General features: G+C 37.1%; 1 protein-coding gene across 1 annotated transcript in view; it reads right to left on the reverse strand.

Moving 5' to 3' along the window:
- Positions 1-27,058, reverse strand: part of CRIM1 (cysteine rich transmembrane BMP regulator 1) — a 196,084-nt gene that overhangs the window by 18,825 nt on the left and 150,201 nt on the right. The window contains exons 9-11 of the mRNA XM_009283827.1: positions 14,473-14,629; positions 6,102-6,223; positions 1,900-2,109 (exon numbers count right to left, since the gene is read on the reverse strand). Coding sequence (XP_009282102.1) covers positions 1,900-2,109; positions 6,102-6,223; positions 14,473-14,629 — 489 coding nt within the window. The remainder of the gene's footprint in view (positions 1-1,899; positions 2,110-6,101; positions 6,224-14,472; positions 14,630-27,058) is intronic.

The raw sequence follows: 27,058 nt of genomic DNA on the forward strand, positions 1-27,058 counted from the left end.
TTGATCGGTCTCATCGGGTCCCATGGACCTGTGCATCTGCTGGTTCCTTAGATGGTCTCGAACCTGACCTTCTCCTACAGTGGGTGGTTCTTATAATACAATAATACACAGATCATTGTGAAAAGGTGAGTGACTACTGCAGGTACTCCAACAGTTCTGTGCAGCCCTGAATTCCAGCTAGCGCGAGTGGAAAATAACATTCCTGTCCAGTGACATGACTTTAGGAATACGATATTCTGTATTTATTATTTGCTGTTTGGCTGCTCCTCCTGGAGCAATATTCACAACTGAATCTTTTTTGTTGTTGTTGTCTTAATTTTTTTTTTTTCCACACTGAGGTTTCATAGGGGAGAGAACTGTACTATTTAAGACAGACTGTGGATGTGTGCGTGCATGGGGAGCTGGAGGAAAGAATGACAGTACCTGATAGGATGCATATGGACCAACACTGCATACTGCTGTGGCAAAAAAATGTGCTCCAAGCTGATAAAACACTAAGGTTCCCTTTAAAAATCATATGATTTCTAAATTCCCTGTCAGACTAGCCATATGCTTGATAATGGAAGAGAAGGAAGCGAGCAAAGGATGGTTCCCCTAGTGTGCATAACTGGTGGGAGTATCCTCCTTAGTATTTCCACCTCAGCTAAAAATTTCATTAATGGTTGTCATTACTAAGACGCTAAGCACTGAGCTCGGCCTCAGTAACCACCGCTAAATTACTTAGTATTGAAAATAGCTCTGGCTCCATGAAAGCCAGTGCCAAAAGCAACACCACGGCTGGCCATGGAACCACAGGAACCACAGGGCCCAGTCTCAACACTGAGGGGAGGAGCGCAGACTGAGAAAGGCTGAAAGGCAGACAGACCTTTTGGAGTCCCTCATCTTTTTGAGCACTATGTTTTTCCAGTTACGACAAGGTGTGAACTGGATTGGAGATCACCATTTGTCTAAGTAATCTAGAGATTTGTTATCTGAGGTCCGAGGGAGGATACACTCTTCTCTGTCACTTTCAGAAGAGGATCTGGTTGCTTATTTTGCCCCTAGGATTTCCTGTTCTTTACAAAGAATTTGAAACGGTTTGTAATTGCTTATATCCTGCCAGTGCTGTCTTACCGTTTTGCTATTCGTAGTAGTATCATGAGCCTCGTTGTTCCTACTTGTCATGTGACTTCTAATAAAGTCACAGACAGCATCACTGTATTACAAATTAATCTATTTAGCACATAAAATATTGTAGGAATCATTCTGAAGACAGAGGGCATTAATCTTATACTCTACCCACACTCTAACATCTTTCATAGATTTTTTTCATATTAACACTTATTATTAAAATTGTATTGGAATGCAACATTAATTGTACTTGGCCTCCCCACTTAAAGCATTAAAATAATCTTCTACTGCTGGTGGCGCAGGAGCCTTCCCTCAGAACACAGAATCATAATGTTCAATTACATAAGACATCTGTTTAAACGTGTATTCCTTTGAGGGGTTGTGAAACACAGAGCAGGGGATGAATTTTAATAAAACTCCACTTCAAATTAAAAGAGAAAATGTAATGGCTTATTACAATATTTTCTGTTAGAGGTAACAAAAATGTACATGAGTATAAATTTGCTATTATAGCTACTATAGGCCAGAAACTTTTTCTAGTTTAAAGATTTCAGTGTGTCAAAAATTAACATATTAGGACCCAAAACATGCATATGCTTTCAATATTTAAGTTCCTACTTTTCACATCTGAGGTCTTAATGAAAGCCCCTCATCATGTTATATTTGGGCATAGAAACCTTCATACATACCTATTACTGAATGATGCATGAGATTATTTTCATGTATTAGGAAACAGAACACATGTGACATGAAACCCGATCACAAAGCATATAGAAGAAAGCATGTTACCTGGACATGATGGGCAACACTGCCCTGGATGTATGGTGGGGTTGCCACAGTTAGGAACGGGGCAGGTGATCAAGGCACACATTTCCCGTCCATTGTGACAGTAACACTCCCTGCAGCCATCATGCCAGCTCTCCTCGTTCTCATGTCGGCGCCCATCCATTGACAGGCAAGAGCCTGTTTTAATGGGAGGCATAAGAGAAGCGGTTGCCTCTGCACAAATTCAAAGGAAAATGGAGTGTTCTGATAAGCATGTGTTGCTTAGGAAAAAACCATACCAACTTCACGCCTGGATTGCATTTATTTTTAAAGCACATATAAAAATCAAGTGATGAATAATTCTGTCATTTATGCTTAGAAATAAGGTAACAACACACATGAAACAATTAAAAGGTATACTGAAGGGGATGGTAGGATGTAGTAGAATATATTTCCTTGGAAAATATAATCACCTCTTTCTGTTGTACCTACACTCTTTTTAATCATACAGAAATGCAGTACTGGCTAAATAATAGAAGAAAAAAGAGAAATGTAATGGAGGGAAATAGCAGAAAGCATGAAGCATATTTAAAATGAAATATTTAAATATTACAGTGTATTAGATTATCTATGATATGAGTATCTGATAGCAAGTAGAATACAAAAGCATTTACAAGAGCTAAGGATAGTCTTATATCATGAATGACAAAAAATTACAAGTGAGTTCTAATGGGGTCAGATACTGGAAATATTTCATAAAACACTTACCTATGAGAAATTACTTGTTTACACTACTATGATAAATGAGATGTTGGGAAGATAACTGCTCTGACAATTTTATCTCTCATTGCTAGCTTTTGCTGAGATGAGAATACTGTAGCTCGGACTGCTGCATTACTTGCACTCAGCCAGAACACGCAAGCAGTTGGTCTAGGGAGGATAAAGTCTCTTTTGTATCTTAAGGGGTATTTAAGTGCTGCAGGCTCCAGCCTCAATATATTCTTTGTTAATCAGCAGAATGAATTTAGAGCCCAACACTCCCTCACCCACATCATTATGATGATGAAGGATTCAAGATCAGTTTGTCAGTGAACTGACTTGTTTTCAGTGGTGTGTCAACCACGTTCTGCTGACACTTACATATGTATAAGGTTATTTGTATTAAGTTGCTTATTTCATTTTCTGTTTAAAAAAGGATGCAGTATGAAAAGTAGTGATGTTTATATGAAATTTTAGTAAGGTTGTGTTTTTTTTTTTTTTTACTAACACGTAGGTCAGCACTTCAGCTGTGGCACTTCCATCAAAGGTGGTCTAAGAACCACAAGCAGATGGCACAAAGTTAGTTTGATGCGTGTTATCATGGTAAGAACCCAATACACAGAAATTACTTTAGTATACCATTTTGTGAATTAAAAAGAAAAGCCATGGCATAAGGATAAAATATTTCTTAAAACAGACTTCATCCTATTGCACAAACAGAAATACTATGAAAAAAATTACATTCAGTTACTACGCTTTTATACTTTAGTATCAGATTATATATTAATTCCTATTTGAATTAATATCACTGGAATACTGTCCTACATTAAAATGATTATTAGCACACAAAAGTCTTAGATGGTAATACCCTTCCCCTTCCTTAATAAATAAAGTATCTGATGTAATCAAACTTTTTTTCCTGAAATATTCTAAAGCATACTCCAAAATTTGGAGAAACAAACCAAGCATATAGGCAACTATTCAAAATTAACTTCACAAACTGAGATTGTTTTCACTTTTCAGTTTTTAATTAAAATTAGTACAAAAGGTAATACTTAAAGAAGAAACCAAGTGCCCAAATACAAAATGGGAATAACTGGATAACTAGAGGTATGGCTGAAATGATCTGGGATTACAGCAGCTCACAAGTGAAAACGAGTCAGTAATGTGATACCACTGCAGGGGAGGCAAGTTCAGTCTAAGATACAAATACAGGAACACTAAATTTAAATGCAGTACTACTATCTCTACTAGTTTGAAGTTTTTGCTACTGCTAAAGTACAATATCCAGGTTTTGAACTGTGATGAGAGACCAAAATAACTAGGTTTATTTGACTTAGGGGGAAAAAAAACCCAAACAAAAATGTTTAGGGGGCTCCAGTTGCAACCCCTTAAATATTGCAAGAATTCTAAAGGGAATGGTGCTTAGCTGTTCCATATGTCTGCTGAGCTTAGGACAAGAAGTAACTAGTTCAATTTATACAAAGGGAGACAGAAATATTACAAAGTTTATTTTCAAATGTCACATATTGGTAACCACAGGAAAATATTATTTGGGAGAGGTGGTTTTTTTTAAATTGTATTTTAAGAGTGAAGATTGTTAATAAATTAAATCTTAGACAAACGTCTGTCAAGGATTATCCAGATACACTCTATTTTATGTGAGGGCAGAGAAATGGACTCTCAGTTTTCCAGAGGACTACCCCAGCCCTGTACTTCCATGGTTCTACTTCTATTAATCCTAGCATAAGCTATTTCTGGCAGAAGCAATTTAGAAAGAGGAGCTAATTCACAGGCAGAGGATTTACCCATGCCTTCCTCTTACTTAGGGATTTTGGGTCAAAATTTTAACAAGGACTCACAGCTCCCACAGAACATACTGGTGATTGCTCTAATTATTCTTGGACAAGTTGCTAATGAAGCGATGTTGAAGTGATATGCTCACGGCTTGGTATCTTTATGATCATGATAACAATAAATACTACTTAGAGAGGGATCAAGTTATTTTCGCTAAATATTTGTGCATGTTTTAAAATTCATCCTTGTTAAGGAAAGCACTTAAAAGTGGGCATACACATAATTAGTAACCGAAGAGCTGCATCTCTTTACAGTCTGGGATGCAATTATGGCCCACCTAAGAGAACACCTTGCGTATATTCCATCACAGCATCACGACAATCAGGAAAAGTGTGTTGATTGTGAACATGGAGACAAATGACAAGATAAGTGATGAGAATTGTCTCGATGGGACTCCATTCAGCAGTTACCCTTTCTTATTTAATTTTTAAAATTTTTATTTCTAGTAGAAGTCATATATTGCAGCTTCTGCCAGTGAAATCTCTCTCTACTTCTCATATCTGCAAGGTACATTTACAACATTTCAATTTTTTTTGCTAGAAGTCTTAAAGTTTTGTTATAATTGTCTGCAGTGTATGATGTCATGGGGAGAAAATACAATGTTGGATCCTTCTGATTTATATGATTGCATGTTTGCCTTCCATTACAGGAGAGTGACTTCAGGAACTCATACACTTTCCTCCAGTCCCATGTTCCCATAGCTTGTCTTATTATATTTTATCTTTTTTATGCAAAAATGCAAAAGAAATAGCTGCTAAAAAAGTTAAGAATGGAGTCATTACACAAAACAATGGGAAAATACTCAAACTTTCTTGCCTATAGCTAGAAATCAAAACACACAAGTAAGAATCAAAGGAAATGAGCATGAAAGAGCAGTTAGGATCAGAGAGAGCCTGAGCACAAATGAAAAGTTATTAAGTGCAACACATTGAGATGAGCAATGAAGGAAGTCTGATACCGAGAGTAATACAAAACACAGACTGAAAATACCTTAAAAAAGAGACATGTTAAAAGCAGCACAAAACTGAAGCAGACAACTAATGAACATCTTATCTCAATCTCCACCTCGAACTTGGTGGTTACAAGTTTGGGATGTGGCACGTGTGAAATCTTTAGCTTAAGGATACCCAGTCCTTTCTCCTGGGTAAGGACTCTACTCATTGTTCCTCGAGACCGCCTGAAAAGTGTCCAAGAAAAGGCACTCTAATTTTAGGCAGTGTACAGGGCATCTATCAAATCCAAAACGTGAGTTTGTAAAGAAAAGATGACGGTGAAGAAGCTAAGATGAACACTGAACTAGCTTATTTCTAGTAGTTACTTATTAAGAGCCTGATCTAATTTTTATTAACGATAATGAACTGATTTTTCTGACTTTGTAATGGGAGATGAAAAGCGGAGCTGAGGCTTTCTGTTGAAGCCAAGATGAACACAGATAATAACAAACACCAGCAAAACAATACACTCCTTTGAACAAAGTTGAACTGACTCCCCCACCAGTTACCATATTTCAATTCTTACATATTCTGTGCAGTATTCCTTTTCTTTTGCTCTAGCTTCCAACTGCTTTGAAAACAAGTTGTAATTAGAGGTGGTAATGCACTCGCACCTACCTCTGCACTTGCAGATAACACAGCCGTGATTGTTCTGCTGGAAGCCCATCGGACAGATTTTACCACAAGGCAGGTCTGGGCATTTCTTACACCGACAGATTTCACAGCCATGCTTGTTCTTCCTAGATGACCAAAATAATTTGTAAAAGGTCAGCAGGTCACTTTAAATATCTACACGTCATGATCTTTAAAGCAAAAGCATCCCCTAAAGAAGCGACTGATCAAGTAAAGAAAATTATCCTTAACTGTCACCCTTAGGTTCAGTGGGTCTATGGGGTGTACAGGTCTCAATCCCTGGCATATGCCCCCTCCACGTGACTGGCGAAATCTTGGCATTTGGTACTTTCAAGCCATAGCAGATAATATAGACGTACATGCTTGTGACTACTATTGATGATCAGTTATTTTTTCAAGTGAAAAAATAGAAAGAATAATGTCTAAAACTGTGAAGAAGTTGGAGGGATAGGTAGGAATCTGTTGTAATTACTATATTTTTATAACACAAATTACCGTTAACCTTTTTCCTCCAACAGTAGGTAAAGTACAGTATATTTCATCTCTTGCATATTAAAACTACAGAGAGATTTCTGAAAATGTTAAATAAGCAGACACAAAGCTTACTTGAAAACTAGCACGTGGAATGCCAATAACCAATATAAAGAGTAGCAGAGACACAGTAACATATTTTGAAACACAGAAAACCAGAGAACTTTTCAGCAGACAGAGCACAGAGAATTAAGAACACAAATGCTTCCAAAGCCTCCAGGTGAAGCTAGGCAGGAGTCTAGAGCACCACCTGACAGCATCTCTTCACAGCACCATAAACAAGCTGCTTCTGAGAATCCTATACCGAATATTCGCTTGTCTTTTTTCAGGAAGACAGATAATGCCATTTGAACTCCAGGCACAAGTGTACTATTTCCCTTCATATACAGATAGAGTAATTTTCTGTGCCTTCCCAACATACAGGGGGAAAAAAAAAAGTTGTAATGAAGACATTCAAGACAAAGAGGGGAAAAAAACCCCAATAAATGATTTTTATGAGTCTGCTGATAAACATATCACTCTAATGAGGTAACTCACTAAAATTGGGAAAAACGTTTATTGGGAAACTGATGGATCCCTCATTGAATACTACAACATTAAATGCACACCAGTTCCCCCCAAAACAAAGAAAAGACATGGGAAGTTAAAGAAGAACATCTAGAGGGATAGCAAAGAAATAAATTATGTAAATCTCTAGAAAGCCTGCCTTCAAGCTCTAGAAAACATCATTTAATTTTTAGTTAAAAGGCTGAGGAAAACAAATCGTCACACAGTAGGACGGAGAATGGAAGACCTTCTGTCCTCCTATCCATCTATTTTTTCCTCCTCAATGTCTGTAACCACAGCCCTTTTAATATCAAAAGAAATGCTTCTTTCCATTAATGTGTAGAGCTTTCAGTGAACTCTATTGAGCAGTTTTTTTCAGACAATTGTGAAAAGATTTTGGTTTCTTTAAAGATGCAGGAACTCAGATTTTCCAAGTACTAACCTTTGACACTCTTAAAAAAAAGAAAATCACAAACATGATGATTACTACTTAACTTTTCACTCTCTAATATACTTTGAACACTTGCTTCTTTATTCTTCTGTTTGTGACCAAACTTTTACATTAAAATAGAGGTTTGTCTTCCATGACATCCCATGCTTTTGATGGTCGTAACAGGCTTGGAAGTCACAAAAGGCTTGCTATTTTAGAGAAGAAATTGGCACGGTAGTGGTAAACAACTGAACAAATGTACTATACAACTGCAAATCTAAATAAATTTAGCACCAAAGTAAGACTTGAATTGAAATGATCTTAAAATATTTTTTACCACAATTTTAGCCCTTTATACTACAAACTGTTACATACATAGTTATCTTCAAATGTTATTCATTTCATTCAGTGCAATTTTACAGACAGTGACAAGATTAGGGTGCTAATTTCCAATGTAATTTTTTTTTTAAAAAAACCTACAGTCATCTTAAGGCTTAAAGTCTCATCATTTAAAAATACCAGCCAAGCATTATGCATAATAAAATTACATTCTACATTTAAAACCAGAATTTAAGTTGAAGATTATTTTCCAATTAGCTTAAAAAAAGTTTAAAGTTCAGTTTTTTTCAGGTGTACAAAAATGCAAGGGAAAGATCATCCCAAAGACAGGGTTCCTAAAACACTAGCATCAGCTTGAAATCAACTTGTTTTTAAAACATTATCTTACTCCCAGCTACCATACTATGCCCATTAATATTTGCTGTCATTTCTAAAAAGCTTTTGCTACATAGTTCACACAGATTTTCTAATAAAACTGTTTTATGCACACTTTAGTTTAAACAAAAGAGGAGAAAGAGAAGAGTGTGTTTCAGCTTATCTAAGTACAGAAAGCAACATACAGAAATATGTAATTTTCCTCTGTAGGTCAACATACTAAATGAGTCATATACAGAGGCTAAAAATTACTACTCTTTACAACAGGCAGCGTAATTCTGTGAGAGGCTGAACACTGTATTTTTATAATGCCTTCTATTTGAAGACAAGCCGTGCGGTTCGGTGCTAGCCCGTGGAGCAGTCTTGACCTGTGTTATGTTTTCACCGGCCTCCCACAACTCCTCTGAATGGGATACGGTACAATGGGGCAGACAGCATGCCTTGGACCGGGGAGTGCCTGGGCAAGTCATTAAATGGTCCAGATCTGATACTCTGTGAGTCAATGTCTGATCAAGGTGTCGCTTTATCATATCTAGGACTTCAAATGAATAGTTCCAAATTGCAAGATTCAATATTTACGATTTTTAACTTTAACCTGCTTACCATTTTTCTTTCTTTTCACTAAATTCCAGATACTTTCCATTTCTGAAGATCTGAGTTTCCATTTTGAAGCTTATTACTTGGTAGTTTTAGTCTTCCTCAGGTGTACAAAGTAAGCCTAGTAAATCTAGGAAATAAAGCCTGTCTTACTATTCTTGTCTTCAACATCATAAACCTTACTATTTTTCTAAATTTTTCCTACTCCTATGTGACAATATCACACAGCTTCTTAGTCACTGGCTGCTTCCTCCAAGAGTTTAGAAAATCACCTGAATTTGTGCCTGAAGTTTGTATCCTTTAACAGACTATCCTTGACACATGATCGACACTGAAAACTACTTGCACCTAGGACTAAGCTTCTCTGTGTTTAAAGTGCTCTTGCAGCTCATGGACAATACTCATAGGACTTTTCCTATCCTTCTCGGAAACTGAGACATCAGTTCTTTATTACAGGAAAGCATTCCAGGAAAATGAATGATTTGATCGATTTCTTTATATAAAGCTAGGCCCATCTATCTTTTTTCTCTTCATTCCTCTTTGATTTTCATTCAGAAGACTGAACCATTTCTGGGTGGGTAGACAGCATTAATGCAAGCTTCAGGTATGTCCACACTGAAGAAGATGGCACGGACACCTTCAGATTTCCCCATACAATCAGCTAGATACTATCAACACATACCACAAATTTCTTAACAAAACAATAATCACCTTAACTGCTTAGGCACAGGTATCAGCAGGATGATACTCACAGATCACACAAACTAAGGGACTCTATAGGTCAAGAGGATTGCACTCAAACACAGAAAAGCAGTTTATTAAGGCTCAAAGTATATTAGGCTCTATTCTCGGGTTCTTATCTTTCTCTGAAGACGTAAAAGTAGAGTATGTAAAGGCATCACACTATGATGTGATAAGGCTAAATGAAAGATACACAACTAGAGAACAGCCTCAACTTACAGAAGGTAGGCTTCTACGGTGCGTATCAAAAAGCAATGCTATGAGGACTTCAACAGCCTAATGTCTGCACCTGCATTTTCAGATCAGATTTAATTTACATGCTTTAAAGTGAAGTAGAACTCTATATTCTACCCCCCTACTCTTAATGGAGGGAAATAAAATAAAATTTCAATTTCCAAATGGGGTATTAATATACATTTTTAGAGATTTCTCCTTTAAGGCCTTTCAAAATAATGCAGGCACAACTCACCTAAAGTGCAACAAGAGAAGGCCAACAGAATTATTTCAGATTTTTTGTTGTTGTTGTTCAAAAAGGTATTCTTGATGATTTATACTGGTGTGTCAGAGTATAACCCTTAACATCACAGGTCAAATTCACTGCAATCTGAGGGTCATCTTCCAATTACACATAAGGATCTTCCTCATCTTTGTTTAAAACTTTCTTTAGAAAACCAGTTAAGTCACAGTTCATGAAAGAGAGAGACCGTGAAAGTCAGACCTCTCAAACCAAGTAACAAGTTTCTGAATTAGTCAAAGTTCATTAATTCAGTTCACATGGAACAGCCTACTTCACTGCAAAGCTAACAATACTAAAAAGTAGCGTAGAAGACAACAGTAAAGAGAAACCTTTGCTTAAGAAAAGAAAGTAAAAGTCAGAAGTTGCAGAGTAAAAATATACGTAAGCAGAAGTAAGGGGCGCATCTTTACTGACAGCTAAGGAAGAAAACAGGACCAAAGAAAATACTGTTCTTTTTAGCAGTTACACATGGACTGGTCACTAATGAGGTAGACTTAAATCAAGAACATTACTGCCAGTTGCACACACTGGGAGCACAGGCCCAGGAATGGAAATTTACTGTCTTAACTTATCTTAAAAGAATATTTGCTTTTTCCTGAAGATTCAACATTTTGAAGGTAAAAAAATATTCAGTTCACTGCAGGTTATTAAGGTCTCTACTATGTTCCACTTAAAGTTGCAAAAATACTGTCTGCTTTCCTCTAAACAAAAATTACAGTTCATATAACCAAATCAGACAAAGCTGCTCATTATGTAGAAGAGAGTATTTCTTCCTAAATCCATGTTGTTGGGAAAGGTATTGTACAATAAACTAAAAGGATGTAACAGTAAACTTAATACATTTACACAAACAAAACACGTTAATAGTAAATGACTTTGGTAAGTATAGTTCAGAACAATCCTTATCAGCAGTAGAAAAAAATTTTTAACACTTCAGTGTGACATTTACATTGGGACTGCCAGTGAAGAAAACCAGTAGTAGTAAACTGGAAGAAATCAAAAGGAGAAACAAACTTGACTGCTTTAGATACCGCAGAAAAGTCAAAGAATAGAGCTAGCTGGAATGGAAATAAACACCTAGACCTTGGTTCGTGAATATATTCAAGCTATTTCTGTGTAAGTCCAAAAAGGCAATGACAAAAGACATTAAATAGACCTTATTTAATGGTTTTCTCATATTATAACTTTTGAATGGGCTAAAGCAAATGGCCTTGAAAATAATAATGTATTTATGCACTTGCAATATTAAAATTAAAAAAAGCTGAATGATATTCACTCACACTGAATAACTTTTGAATGCTAAAGCAAATGGCCTTGAAAATAATAATGTATTTATGCACTTGCAATATTAAAATTAAAAAAAGCTGAGATATTCCCTCACACTGAATACACAGTAAAAAATTTTGTAGTTCATACCAAGTGTCTCTGTGGTTATGCAAACACATGCATGCACACACTCCTTGAGCATGTGGATGAAAAAAGTCTTCTCAGATTCTGTCCTTATAGCTTTAAGTTATCGACTCTGCTACAGACAATAAATTAAGAGCTACAATATGGAAAAAGTATAAACCTCAAGATCTAACAGCCTTAGTGTGCCCTTTAGATATCACATTAGATTAATCCACTGAGTTTATAAACCAATTTGAAAAATAACCAGTAACTGAGTATTATTAATGGAAATTAGTTTTTAACACACAAATATAAAACAGAAATAAAAATAAATGTTCAGATATACAGTCTAGAGACTGCTGAGCTCACATCCTGTACTTGGTATTGAAGATGCTTTATGTACTGTGAACAAGAAAGATGGCTTCCATCTTTGTTGCAAATAGCAATGAAATATATTCTGATGGCCATTATTCAGAATTTTTCTCTCTTCTGTGCCAAAGTTCAAAATCAAATATAAGCTAACGCAAATGATTTCAGTGCCCCTTGAGAAATGGTTACACCGTATGAGGACTATATGGCAATTTCCAGTATATACTTCAATATAGTTGTAAGTTGTATTCCTTTATTGCTGTTGTCTCATCCCAGCCACCCTTCCTGCCGATTCCATCGCAGAGGTCTCACAGTTTCAGATACCCCGACACCATTTGCCTCTTTGGCTCCCAGATTTAGGAGACTATCTTGGATTTTGTGCCTGCTCAACAGCATGGCTCAAACTTCACTCTCCCCGGATGCTTTGTACGCAATTCTGCATGCTTTGTACTTGGTTTAATTGACTTCACTCCTTTGATCCTTAATGTAAGCAGCTTTATCCTATCTAAAAACCTGAGACATCTAACCAGTCATTATTTCTGTTCAATCTTTCATGTTTCTTTTGTTCTGCTACCCACCTTCAGCCATCCTTGCCTTTGAAGCCACTGGGCAAAAGTTCTCGGGATGACAAAACCGACACCCCTTTTCTGTGACTTTCCTCCTGCTCTACCTTCTCTCGCTTGCAAAACTGAAAATAACTCTCAGCCACTCTTGAAGTCAACATGCCTTGAAGATAATTTTATTAACCTTTTCATTTAGAATTCTTACTTTTCCTCTCTCATCTACTAAACTTTGAGTTTTGGGGACAGAAGTGAAGTTTGATTAATCTTTGTTGTCTTTCCCTCATTTTGTCCTATTTCAATCCTATCACTCTCATGAGTGCTGTTTCCTGCAAAAACTTCCATTATTTAACCAGAGGCAAGCCTAATTCTGTATCTCTGGTAATAGATACAGGATTATATTAAATGGTATTGCTTTACTTTGTTTTGTTGGACTGCTATTATGTAGGTATTTTCAGATTACACTAGGGATGCCTCAAGGATACAAATCAAGCATCCTTTCTAATGTAGAAAAAATAAGTGACTCAATGTTTGCAAGGCAACATATTCTTCAAATGTTCTTATTTCTTTTTTTTTTTTTTTTTTGGCAGAGTATTGCAGCATATTTGTGCCATTATTGTTCCATGGGCTATGGGTCTGCTTTTTGTTTGATGTAATGCCAGCTCTTGTTTAGCACCATGCACAATGCAAGAGCTGTATGGGCAATAAGAGGGACGTCAACCAGAACACTGTATTCACCTAAGTGGAACACCGCTCTGTGGCTAAGAATAGCCTGAAGATTAACGGAAGGTGTAAGGCTGGTATTCTCCTGTTTTTTTTTTTTTTTTTTACTTTGGCAGCACAACTGGAGAGAATACAAATTGTTCACTAGCACCATCTATGAGCAGAGCTAATTAAATCTGTGAGAATATCACTATGTTACAGCTTGATTTCTATTTTTCTAAAATCTCTGGTACCTCTCTGATCATTCAGGTTCTACCATATTTTGATTCCTCCAAACTTTATTAAAACCACGTACTAAGAGGAGGACACAGTACACTACAGATTACTGCTATAAAAACCTGCAGCGTTTATGAACAAGCGTCAAACAGAACTCTGAAATGAACCAGAAATTAAAGGAGTATTAGTATCAAACACTGGGAGTTGCAACATTAGTAAACTTCATTTCAAATCATAAGAAAACAAATTACATAGGAACATTATCTGACGATCAGCTGTCATGAGATAGAAATTAAACTGTTATGAAAAGCAGGCAGTAACATGGAATGGACCCATCAAAAATAAAATGTATTGGTAAAATATATATAGAAGCCACCAGACTGATTACTAAGAAATTTGTATGTGACAAAAGATCTGCGCAGTTTTCGTCACCTGTTCCACAAATGCATAAATACTGCAAATATTTCCTTTTATGGAGAAAGAACTCCAGCAACAATACAGGTTTTGAACACACTTACAAAAACTTAGATAAGAGATGGTACTGTTCTTCACGAATCCTGTAAAGTAACTATCAGAAATGTCTCACTAAAACTACTCCGCTGTCATATCAACATTAGAAAAAACTTGAAATATTATAAAATCATTTGAATAAAATAAATGGGCTACAAAATGAAAGGGCATCACAGCAGAACACACAAACAGAATTTCAAAAAGCTACATGCAAGAGACCTTTCTTGTAACTAGCTTTTTCATCTTGTTCATCAAATATTCTTCAAAAAAATTTAAGCACTGTTTTGCTTTTATAATCTGCCACTGTTTTTTTTAGTTGCCATTTCTTAATTTCTTGATCAAAATCCATTTTGAAGAATACTTTAATCTCACATCAAGTAATGACATTTCTATTTTCCTACATTTTCCCTTGCTTTGCCACAAACTAAACACAAGTACATACGCCTGGATTTTGCATATTTTCAATACGTACAGGGATTGTATTAAATATGCTTTCAGAATGAGAATACGTACAAGTATCCAAAGGGACAGTACTTGTCACATACAATGGGTTTGCACTTCTTAGGCCGTGGTCGGCACTGACAGATCTCACAGTTGTGGACGTCAGTCTGGAAGCCGAAGGAACAGTCCAAGGAACAGCCCGAAATGAGGCCGGTGCACAGCTCCTCCCCTGCAAAGGACACATGCAGGTTATCACAACATGAAAACTCTTTATACCAGACAAACGCATCTTCAGCAGACTAAATCTTCTGTTCCCTTTTACTTCATAAATTTTAAATATTGGTAAGCCTTACCTTCAGACTGTCCCAATTTTAAAATATTTGGCAGAATTCTCCAGTAATGACCCAAACTGTATGAGCAGACACTACAGGATGTCTTCAGTTCCAGTCAAGAACTTGAGAAGTACTATCTGGTACCCTAAACTAACATGATTTTATGAATAGATGTACAACCAAAGGAGTCCAACATCCGTGACTCTGTTGGCTTTCAAGAAAACATTTAAAATAAGACATGCTTTCAACACATTATATGGGTTTAATAGCTTTCTGTTCAATATAGAGCATCTTTATTTCTCCTCTATTTATTTTAAATAGAACTGAAAGGCTGGGATATATTAACAACTTTTATTCCTTACACTGTTTGCTGTCAACTGTTAGGTGATTAAGACCTGCTTTTTAAAAATATAACCGTAATACCCTAAGAGGTGATCTAAGCTTAGAGATGCTAGACTAAAAGACCTCTCTCGAAGTCCGCTACCATGTTTTATCAGCCTCTTGTGGCGTAAGGGAGATGCTGGATTGTTGCCATCTCAATTTCTCCAGTACAGAGATAAATAATGGTCATTACATTCACTCTCATTGGAACGTACTATTTTGAGAATGATCAGTTTCTTTTTGTTCTTCTTAAAAGAAGAAGTGCCAGAAAAACCACTCAACATACTCTGGGATACAAAACTAATTTACTGGTTGCAGAGGTGAGAGGAAACAGAAAATAATGATATTTGTTACACTAGAGATGCAAAACACAGGAAAAAAAATGACCATTATTACAATAGCCAAAGTAAGATCAAAATAGAAAAAGAGAGAAATATAATTGAGATTCTTCAAGAGAAGAATATGATGGGTGATATCCAAAGGGTCGACTTTCAGAGTGATATTCAAAGGGTAGCTCATCTCCAGTTCAAACATCCACACCCCTACAAAGTGCTCGTTATACGGAGGGTGGCTGCAGAGTGCTCCTCCAGATGTGCTCCTCATTAGAGCTCTGAAGACCACTTTCCTTTAGGGATATGAACATTTAGGGATGGGTTTGTTCCAAAGAGGAGATCAGCACGCTGACTTATTCTGTTCCTCACACTACGCTACTGTGGTCTGAAATGCAAAGATAATCTTCATATCTCTAACACGGTAATACACGGTAAAGAGAAGGAATCTTTGCTTTACTTAAATGCTTTCTCTTCTGTTCTTGTAATGTTGCATTTAAGACTGCAAAACATAGCATAACCTACTTACAAAGACAATGGGTAGACTTAACCAGATGTGGTTGAGCTAAGTTTCCTTATCTGTTCTACCAGGTTAATGCTCATTTGGTAAAGAAGTCATGCTTCTTGGTACCCCAGAGTGAGACTGAAGCTTCGCAGAAAACTGGCAAATTCAGTGGTGGAATCTGGGCATACAAGTGCCGTGCAACATAAGAGCCTTATTATCCCAAACAACAGTTCTCAGTTGAAGTAGGATGAAGGTCATCATTCATGGCTCCTACCTCTCCACTTTTATGCAAATTTGGTGTCTGAAGCTAAAAGGGTGTAAGTTTATTTGTCATTCAGAATACAGAAGAAGAAATGCCTGAACCTTTCACATCTGGTTCTAGAGGTTGTCTTTGTCAGCAGAGTACCAATGTCACAATATTTAAGCATTTACTCTCTGTCAGATCTAACCTTTGAGAGCAATGGTAACCCTTATCTCGGGTTCTTGCTTTACTCAGAGACACATATACAAAGATCTTCATAAAGCCTTACAAGTTTTTGAAGGATGGAGTTCAGGCTGATCTATCAAGAATACTAGATCTTTCTAACATGTAGCCACTAACGCTGATTTAAAAACATTATAATGCAGAGGAAAGTCAGATATTCTTCTCCGGTAAAGAGTGATGTACATGTAATGGAATGAGAAAGACATTCCTTGAAGCAAGTTACAATAATGAAAATTTTCTTTTTTAAGATGCTTTTACAGTAGGTTGTTTGTACAAAATTATTCCCCGACAGCATATAGTGATAACAAAATTAACTAAACTTTTCATTATGCATGACTTTATAAGGTAGTCATAATTTTTAAAGTTAGACTTGAACTTTATAAAGAACGTATGGAAAAGTACACCTACACTGGAATATCTCCAAGAAGAATTAAGCTCAGTTATGACCTTTGATATGGGTAAGTTATGATATCTCCTGCTGATGCTCAGAACTGATCAGTGAATAATCCTGGAATTGCACAGGTTGGATCGATCAGAACCATTCATTTTCTGAAGTGTACTTTGTCACAGAGATGAAGTGTAGACTGTCCATACACATCAGGCTCATGGAAGACAGGTCAAGGAACAAGAAGGTACAAATGCAAAGGGATGGGAGAAATGAATAGGCATCTTAAAGTGAAAGGAAGAGCTGGAAATAAAAACTAAAAAAATCTAACAAAATCGAAACAAGAAGAACGTTTTTGAGTTGGGATATTTCTTATTTGTCTCCAGATTTGTGTTAAGGAGAGCTATCAAAGTGCGACACCTAGGTTTGAGTATGTAGTTTTAGAAGACGGCAAAATAACGATTCCTCAAAATCGCACAGCCAAATATGTTTTTGTTTTCAATCTTCCATTCTGTTTTGATTACTTTGATTTTGTTAGTGAAACTGCTTTTCAGAGATGCAAACCAAGTTTTTTATGTGTAAAGTTAATGTATTTTATTAAAAGGGTCAAGGTGTCTAGGACAGTGCTATAGAAGGAGGAAGACAGTGTCTCATCCCAAGTAGCCTATGATGTTAAATATAGTTAAAACTCAAATAGTCAGCTGACATATTAACCAGAAGATCCAGACTCAAGGCAACGTCTTCCTTGCTTAATCCTATACATAGTGAGTTACAAAGTGAAAATTCTTTTGAGGACAAGTGGCCAAAAAAGGAAAGCTCTTCAGAGCCTTGGGATGGATGACTGACTAACCATCACTGCCCCTCAGGAACAGACACCGAAGAGGATACAAAATAACATCAAAATTCTGGCTATGTCAAACGTACAGGGAAAGTTTGCTGAAGTCAATACAGACCACTGTTCACATCTGAACTTCCTAGTGTTATGTCAATGCTATACAAGGACATCAGAATAATCTACACAGACCTCTCCTGACAGAATCTTTCTAATAAGATGCTAAAAATGATGCCTTCTTAGAAGATGGTTATTACTAAAATTAACATGTTATCATACTTAAATTTCTGATGTTATGACATTACAAGCGGTGGAAATAGCTTTTAAATAGTTTTTGAAAAACATTCTCTATGAAGAAATTTAGTGTCATGAAAATCAGAAAGTGAATTCTGATCCTCTTTCTGACTTCACATCTAACCATCTAAGTTTCTCCTACTGAAACATTATTAAAAACATGACAATTACAGGCAGTCTCAAACTGAAGTACCATCTGGTACACATACAAAGTTTATGTCTGCTGCACAGGTCTGTTGAAAACCCTAGTTCACTGTTTTAAACTGGGCATTTTTTTTCAGAAAACAGAGTGAACCGTCAACTTTACAGAGCAGAATGTAGGTCTCAGAGAAAGTGGGGGGGGGGAAGAGAAAAAGATTGCAAGCCTTAAGATTAAAATGTGAATCAAATTCAGTGTATGGAATTGTCATCCTGACAGTATCTCTATAGCTTTAAATTCATCATTAATAAAATAATCTCAAGGTCATTATGAAAGGATAGGTAAAAACAGATTTTCTGTTAAAGTTTTGCATTTCAAATAGTGACAAATACTAAAGAATAAAGAGAACTAGTTCATGAAAGTCAATTGCAATGAACTGAGGAAATTTATTATGGCAAAACGTTAGGAAGTTACTTGTTTGGGGGCTTTTTCCACCTCTGCTTACATAAATTTCATCAGGAAACTGAATCCCAAATCATGGAACGTATTTGCAGAGAAGAGATCGAGTCCTAACTGGGCTAATAACTGCTTCAAAAGTGTATCGGGGTAATCAGTCTGAAAGGAGAGGATAGGAAACATTTTAAAAGCTAATGCAGAAGGAAAACTACCCTTCAGAGTTCAAGAGAACTGCATTACGCACCTGCATGTCACTGCAACTCTAACAGAATGGGATCAAGCTTCTGATCGCATAGTATAAGCCATCTTTATTTCTCTGACTGATTAGTTATAATGACATCACCTAGGGAAGTAAACTAATGGTCAGATAGGAGGTAGAAGACTAAAACAGGAACAAAATGGTGAACAGGCAACCAATTAAAGAGAAGACATCTCTCATTGTGCTGCTTAGGGAAATATCTGGCTGGAGAGTAGAGTTCTTCTACATGAGTAGTAGAAATACGTTCATTATTTTTTCTTATGAAACATGAAATGTCAATGAGGTAATGACAATACAGAAATCAATCCTTCTACACAAGGTAATAGGAGGGCTTAGGGGGATAAAATAATAGTAGTGGGGTGAAATGTAATACTGAAAACGTATGAAGTCATGCCACCCATAGGGAATAAACAAGAATTTGTGCTACAAGCTGAGAGTTCAGGCACAGGATATTGGTTGATCTCAGAACAATAGCGATGCATTGTGACTTTAGAAAAAGATGAATGCGTTCCTGAACGTCTCAGGCTAATATAACTGTATCTTTACCACAAATACTTAGCTTTTTAATGTGAGGACAGACATTACCGGAAATACCACATAAAATTCTGGAAGAATTTCAACTGAAGTACAGCAGGCGGCTAGGACAATAATCACGGAAAGGCTGTTTGTCCTCAACCAATGACATTATCAAAATAGCCTCCTGCTAGGAATGAATACTCACTTGAGGACAAACATGCACCAAATACTTATAGCAGTGTATCCAGCCCACACAACACCACTGTGAAGTTTTCTTTTCCACGTGCAACCATGACTGCAAAAGCAGCAGCAAAGTCAGCCACCAACAGGTCCATGTTTCTAGTCACAGTCTTCACTAGACCTCACTATACTGGCAAAAGCTATTGCTTATAAACATTGACCCCTCTAAACGCTCTAATTCTAACAAACACTTTGCTCTGTAGTTTGCAACAATTTAACACATTATATGCTGACCTGGATATGGGAATTTCAAATTATTGGATTCATTTGGATCAATTTAATAAGATGCTGTTGGAAAAAAACAAGGGAAAGGGAAAACAAGAAAGGGAAAGGACAGTTGAAGATGAACTGGTCGTCCAAAAAACATTTGTGAATTATTAACGAACAAATATTATCACCAAGGTATTTAAGCCTGGTCACCATTGCCCGTAAACTCCTTTTAAATATAGCGGTTTCTTTCTCCCCCTTTCTTCACCCACACACAGTTTCATACACACAGACTATAATAAAACAAGTATCAGAGTTTCAGAAGAGCATGATACAGTTTAAGGGGACTCTGTTTGAGATATGGGGGACAAGACTCTGAAGAAGAAAGTCTTGTCTTAAGAACAGATGATTACCAAGATATGGTGAGGCTCTCCACAGCGCACTGCACACAAACTATCTGGTGTTTTAAAACTCTTTTCCACTAAGTATCTTATTCTAAACACTTAACACCAACTCTTGTTTTAAAAGGTTGTCGGATCACCGTAAGACCAATTCACTAGCTGCTAAAGGAAAGAAAGATGTGTACAAAAATCAGCATTTAAGAGCAGTTGATACACTGACGTGACCTACTGTAGGTCCAGGGCCCACCCTGCAAACAAGACAACAACAAAATTCTGTCCCAGGATATGCAATGTTAGCAATCTTTGCACTTGTGAGGATTCACTCAGCAGTCAGGTATTTCAGATACAACGCAATCTCTCCTTCTCAGGTATGGTATCTCAGAGGCAACGTATGTCAAAAGAAATCCCAATTCTTTGGCCTAAATTCAAACCATCAGATGCATGATTTATTCCTGATTTCAGAGTGCTCACATCCCCACCTTGCATGAACCTATGAATATTTGGAGTGTTACAAAATATTGCTCAAAAAATCAAACTGAAAAGTAAACAAAATTCAATTCCATGAATTGCATGTTTAGGTCTAAAAAAGGTCTTCTGTTTGAACTTCTAATAGCTTGATTGTAACTCCAGCTAATTCTTATTTAAAAAAAAAGACTTCTCAATTTCCTTCTTCTAGCATATATATGGCATATAAAAACCTCTGAGCTCTTAAACTGGGATATTTATTTTTCTCCAATTTATTATTTTACCTACGGACACATTGGCAATTGTACTGTAAAGCCTGAAAGTCACCTTAGTCTAAAAACTTTTCAAAATGCATTCTAGAGATGCATAGCCTGTTGAAATACTTTTAGTTTTCAATCCTCTAATTCACAGATAAAAAATAACTGCCAGAGAATATTAATAGATACTTGACAAGAATTAAGTCAGTATTTCAACTTGGCTTAGGCTGGTGTCCATTTTTTGAAAATCTGTAGCGTTGCTACACAAAGCTAACTACATACCTTTACCATCATTATTTTCTTGATGCTGAGGCTAGATCATATCAGGAGAACTGTTTCACAGTACCTTTATAATTAAGCACTCCTCAGCCGTCCTCTTGGTGTGGATTGCTACTGCTGGTTAATCTTCAGGGGTGGGGATCTGGGGAGGCAAATTTATGAAGGAGAAAACTAGGTTACTTATCAGTAACTGGAATTCTCTGAATATATTGCCTCCACAGATCCACACTAACCCTCCCTCCTTTCGCTAGAATTAACTCACGATTCACAATAGCTGGATAAAAATGAAGGGACTGGGCACTGTGATGCTAGAAAACCCTGTTTAAAAAAATAATCTCATGAGTCCATTGAGGCAAATTACCCCCTTGGATACTTGCTCTAAACAACTCTAGGATTCACACACAACACATGACTTCATGAAAATGGTTTTGTAGCAGTGATTATCTCAAATGTGGAATTATTGGAAAATGATCAAGCTTCTACAAAATTTCTAGCAGCACACCGGGTTTTTTTTTCCCCCACAAGTCAAGTGAAGTTCTTATCTGCTTCTATTGCATTAGATATATTGTAAGCATTACTAAAACCAATATATTGTTGTAATCTTCAGAGATCCCCGCCAAAGACTTTTCTTCTAGTGAGAAGACAGATAATATTTATTTGGCATGAGTAGTTAGTTCACCATAATTCCACCCTCTTCAGGGAGCACTTCCACTATCTTCCACATGTGTACTTAGAATTAATATTTGTATTATACTTAGAATATGTATTTTTTCTGATCTAAGCCTTAAATTTTTAAGAAACATGCTTCATCCCCAATTTTCCATGGCTGTATTTCACTAACAGTTTTAATATATAATAGCTATTCCCTTTCACATCACTGCAGAAGGATAATAAAATATCCCTTTTTCTGCCAGGTCTACAAAATTATTCAAAAATCCAAGATGTGCTCTGCTTGCACTAAGGGAGACTACCTGGACCATCTTTGTTTTTTATAATTTTTTTCCATGGAATTTGTTGCTAAATCAAGGTAACAATGGGAGCTAACTGTTACTAAAATAGAGAAGTGTTACCTAACTTATATTTTACTTTACTATTTCCAGGAATTTTGCATTGTCTGAAGCATACACTTTGCGTGATTAGTGTTTGTGGTTATTTGTCCCATCTTACTTTGATATCAAAATAAACATAAAATATGTTTATTTAAATGGACAAAACAAACACTGAGGGAGTTTTGAAGTGTTCAGAACACATCCCTGAGTATGGATAATTTACAGGAATAAAGGAATGAAATATTCAAATTTTGGCTAGGAAGAGTGAAAGGTTAGGAAAACCCATCCCAAACTCTTAACTACTGAATGATTAACACACAGAAAAGAGGAATTGAGATGTATTCTCCCACTGTAGTCCCTGCCAAGTTTTTCTTAGGCTTCTTCCCATCATCACGCCATACACTTTCTCAGTCTTAACTGCTGCTATTTACAGACAGCCCGTAGATGCACCTACCTAACTTTTCTCAAACCTTCCAATCCTGCCTTTGAACATCTACACAACTAAACCAAGTCCCACACTGCCAAACCCAAATTCCACGCTGGAATTCCACTCCGCTTCATCAGCTATAAAGAGAGATGGTGTGACTCTCTAGAATATTGAAGTCCATGCTGCAAATGTCTGCTAATACAGAGTGAATCATAGTACCTCCTTTTTAACTCCACGGTAGAATACATTTTCTTCTCATTTAATGAAAAGGTACCACCACTCTTCCAAAAATATTTCTGCATCTATACAGAATGAGTTTGGGGGAAAGGAGTGGTTCTATGTCTAGAGAACTGTACAAACACATAATATACCAAGATTTCTAATTTGTGAATAGTGATTTCATGGCTTGCTTTGACAGACAAAAGAGACCACGACACGAAGTGGATGATGGTGCACTATGAAGTGCAGGGAAAACGACTCGTCTCAGCCTCCTACAATTGCGTCTCTCCATAAGCAGTCTGGAATTAATGAAATTGCATGACAATTGCATCTTGTAACTGCAAAGGTAAGCCTTCTAAATGAAGCAAACAATTTTCAAAATTGACAGCAATGTTCTAATTTAATTCAATTTTAGTAAGATTTGAAAGATTAAAAAATACTAAAGCCATACATGCTCGCAGTTATACCCTGAACAGTACTTCACTTTCAATTCATTTGGGGTAAAACGCTATAGTCTAAGTTGCAGGACAGATTTTAAAAGCTTTTTCTTTTTCATGAATATAATACAGTGAACAGACAAAGCCAGATAAAATACTGGCTCTCACTGAAGAATGATTTCGTGTCCAGCAGCAGTTATCAGATTTTAAATCCTATGTTACTGCAATCAGCAGGCATTATTCAGTGTACCCGTTAGTCCTCTTCGGAGCAACAGAAGTCCTGCCTCACAAAAGAGCCGATCGCTGGTCTTGTTTCATTCCCCTAATGTACTCCTCCTCCCAAAGACTTTAATCCACTCCAGTTCTCTCCATGAAAGCAAAGGCCTAGACACTCCAAACACAATAGCAATTGCTGCACCCTACAAATAACAATTTTTTGGTTATTTACTTTTTTCTATTTGTTTCTTCTTCTTGTATCATCTTATATCATCTTACTTTTTTTTTTGGGGGTGGTGGTGGTGGTGGTGGTGGTGGTGGTGGTGGTGGTGGTGGTGGTGGTGGTGGTGGTGGTGGTGGTGGTGGTGGTGGTGGTGGTGGTGGTGGTGGTGGTGGTGGTGGTGGTGGTGGTGGTGGTGGTGGTGGTGGTGGTGGTGGTGGTGGTGGTGGTGGTGGTGGTGGTGGTGGTGGTGGTGGTGGTGGTGGTGGTGGTGGTGGTGGTGGTGGTGGTGGTGGTGGTGGTGGTGGTGGTGGTGGTGGTGGTGGTGGTGGTGGTGGTGGTGGTGGTGGTGGTGGTGGTGGTGGTGGTGGTGGTGGTGGTGGTGGTGGTGGTGGTGGTGGTGGTGGTGGTGGTGGTGGTGGTGGTGGTGGTGGTGGTGGTGGTGGTGGTGGTGGTGGTGGTGGTGGTGGTGGTGGTGGTGGTGGTGGTGGTGGTGGTGGTGGTGGTGGTGGTGGTGGTGGTGGTGGTGGTGGTGGTGGTGGTGGTGGTGGTGGTGGTGGTGGTGGTGGTGGTGGTGGTGGTGTAGGTGGTGTAATGCATTTCATGTGTTTCCTACTGTTTTAGTTTTATTCTTGGTATTTTGCAGTGGTTCTTCCTATATCCTGGATTATACTTTTCTCCGTTTATCCTCATGTAGTGCTGCTTTGGCTTCTATACGCTCCCAGTCAGTATGATCATTCCTTCTCCTTCATCATTTGTGGCTCCATCTCTACTCACTGAAACCTCCCCCCATATCTATCTGCGCTCACTCTTCACTCAGTGGTAGTTTTTTCCTCCCTTCTCTTACAACTGTGGTCCGCCTCTGCTTTTTTTTTTTTAAATTTTATTTTACTTTACAGCATGTATGTTTTCACTGCACGTTGTTATAGCATGTTTTTGCATTCACTGCAAAAACAGGAAGAAGGATAAAAGAAAGTAAATTACTTCTATTAGAATCATATTCTAGAAATGATACGATTTGCTTCTTTCTTCCTTCTCATTCTGTACTTGGCTTGAGTCAAGCTGGATAAACTGGAAACTAAATTACAATAAAGTATGAAACAAGTTTCATGATATCGTACTTAGATAATTATTTCAAATAAACCTGTTGTACTGATTTCTGGCTGCAGGAATGTAAATGAAGGTAGTAATGAGGAACAATTTACAGCTTTACTCTATATTCTTCCACTTTGTCATTTTGCTTTTATTTTGGCTGAAACAGATTGAAGCATAATGAATTTCCAGCAGACATCTCTAAAGAGAAATTAGCAATAAAGGAAACTTTACTGGAAAGGGATTAGTAGCATTAGGATATGATGACTTCAAATGGTAATGGGGGGCATGTGGGCCTCCTTTACTCAGGCACTTCAAATCTGACTCAGTCGAGCAGCTTAGACCAGCAAGAAACAAGTGGGTGCAGTATAAAGACAGTGATGTTCCCAAAAGTCCACATGAGTCTACATGAGCTAAGGATAATACACATTCTCACGTTCCTAGAGAGCCAAGATGCAACTAAACTTTCTGGACATGAAAGTACATAGGATCTCAAAATGCAGAGAACCAGCACAGTACTTCATATTTGACCTAAAACTCCTTTCTTCTCAGTGCTCACACACTCATTTGTCCAGAGCCTTGCAAGTGCGACACATTACTTGACAGAAAAATTCTATTTCTGTCATTTTGACTGATAACCACCAAGCGATGAAGACTTCCAAGCTGTTATTTTTCTTCACTTCTTTAGAAAATAAAGGTTTCCCCTCTCTGAATGACTGAGGAGATTTTTAAGCAATCTACAATTCAAGTTATTTAACTGAAAAAAGATGACAGACAAATGATACTATTAAGTTTGCTCCAGACAGTTTGCTACTGCAAAACGAAAATAATTTCAAGCAAATCTGGCAAGAGAAATATTCCCTTGAATAGGTTCTTAAGCACTATTTAATCAGAAACACTCCGAGCAAGAACAGAGACTTCCTGGGATGTGGTATGTGTACGCGTGCAATCTGGTAATCTAGGACAGAAGAAATGATCCTTTGGAGAGATGGGTCTCCTGTGCACCGAACTGGAAGGAGGGGCTGCACGCACAGGCATAGATGATGAAATTTGCCGAGTATGTCCATCTTCTTGTTTGTGTCAAACTCCCCCATCAATTTAACAACAATAAAAAAAGAAGGAAAATCAAATTACAATGTTAAAAGCAGAACTTAACATTTCTAATTTTGTCCTTAGGAAGAACTAAGTAAGGCATGTATGCGATAGCTTGGATGCAAACTATGGAAAATCGTCCTTGCCACGAATACAACTTGTGATCAAAGGTTTTATTTCTGTATTACCGTAATGACATTATTGCTTGCCATGTATTTACTTGTTATTAAGATGTCCTGTCCTTTACCTTATGAAAATAAAAAATGCACATTTCCTCAGGAAAAAAGTTAAAAGTGCCAGGACAAACCCTTTTCTTGCTCCTTAAGCAATACACCAATCCAATCCTAAAACTCTTTAGTTTATACCAATTAAGAGTTTTATTTTGACTATTTCTACTGGGGACCCCTAAAATAGTCATATTGGTTTAGAAAGTGGCTGAGAACGGGTGGACTGAAATCAAAAGAAGAGGAATGGAGTAATACTTTAGTTGTGAAAGCCTCAGAGGCTACAAGGAAGCTGCAGAACTACAATAAAATTACAAAGAGAGTTTAAACTCACTCCTAGGCTGGGCTGGCAGCCAGAGTGATACATCCTGCAGCTCAGACTAGTACTCCACAGGTGTCCTTTGTTGGGCAATTCCAAAACCCAACCTGACCTTGCTTTGTATTTCACCTGTAAACAGCGAGTTCTTAAGGAAACACATACAGAAAATACATTTTTGCTGCTTCATGGATACACACAAAGTTCTCACAAGGCACAATAATTCTCCTTGGGGAAGAAATGATGTTAAAGCCTGCATAAATCTTAACTAAAGTATTACATATATATAATATAAATGTAAGAATACATTATAGAAATAAAGTTATATATGGATATGTTTGTGCATAAACAAACACCCCTCCCGGCATATACTTTTCAAACATTTGTCCTCAAAACCTAAGTTTTGAGGGAAAAAAAGCTAAGTTGAAAATAAGCTGTTCAGCAATAATAGTTTTTGAAGTGCACAAACCTAGATGCTTTTAAACTCTTTACACACACAGAGGAAAAAGAAATGTGGAAGTCTTATCAGACTTTGAGAAGTCTGAATGACTATTAAGTCCCAAATCATTACCTTCTTCTACCTAGCTGTTAATTTTCCTCTGAAG

The sequence above is a fragment of the Aptenodytes forsteri genome, unplaced genomic scaffold, assembly GCF_000699145.1.
Source record: "Aptenodytes forsteri isolate BGI_AS27 unplaced genomic scaffold, ASM69914v1 Scaffold309, whole genome shotgun sequence".
NCBI lineage: Eukaryota > Metazoa > Chordata > Aves > Sphenisciformes > Spheniscidae > Aptenodytes > Aptenodytes forsteri.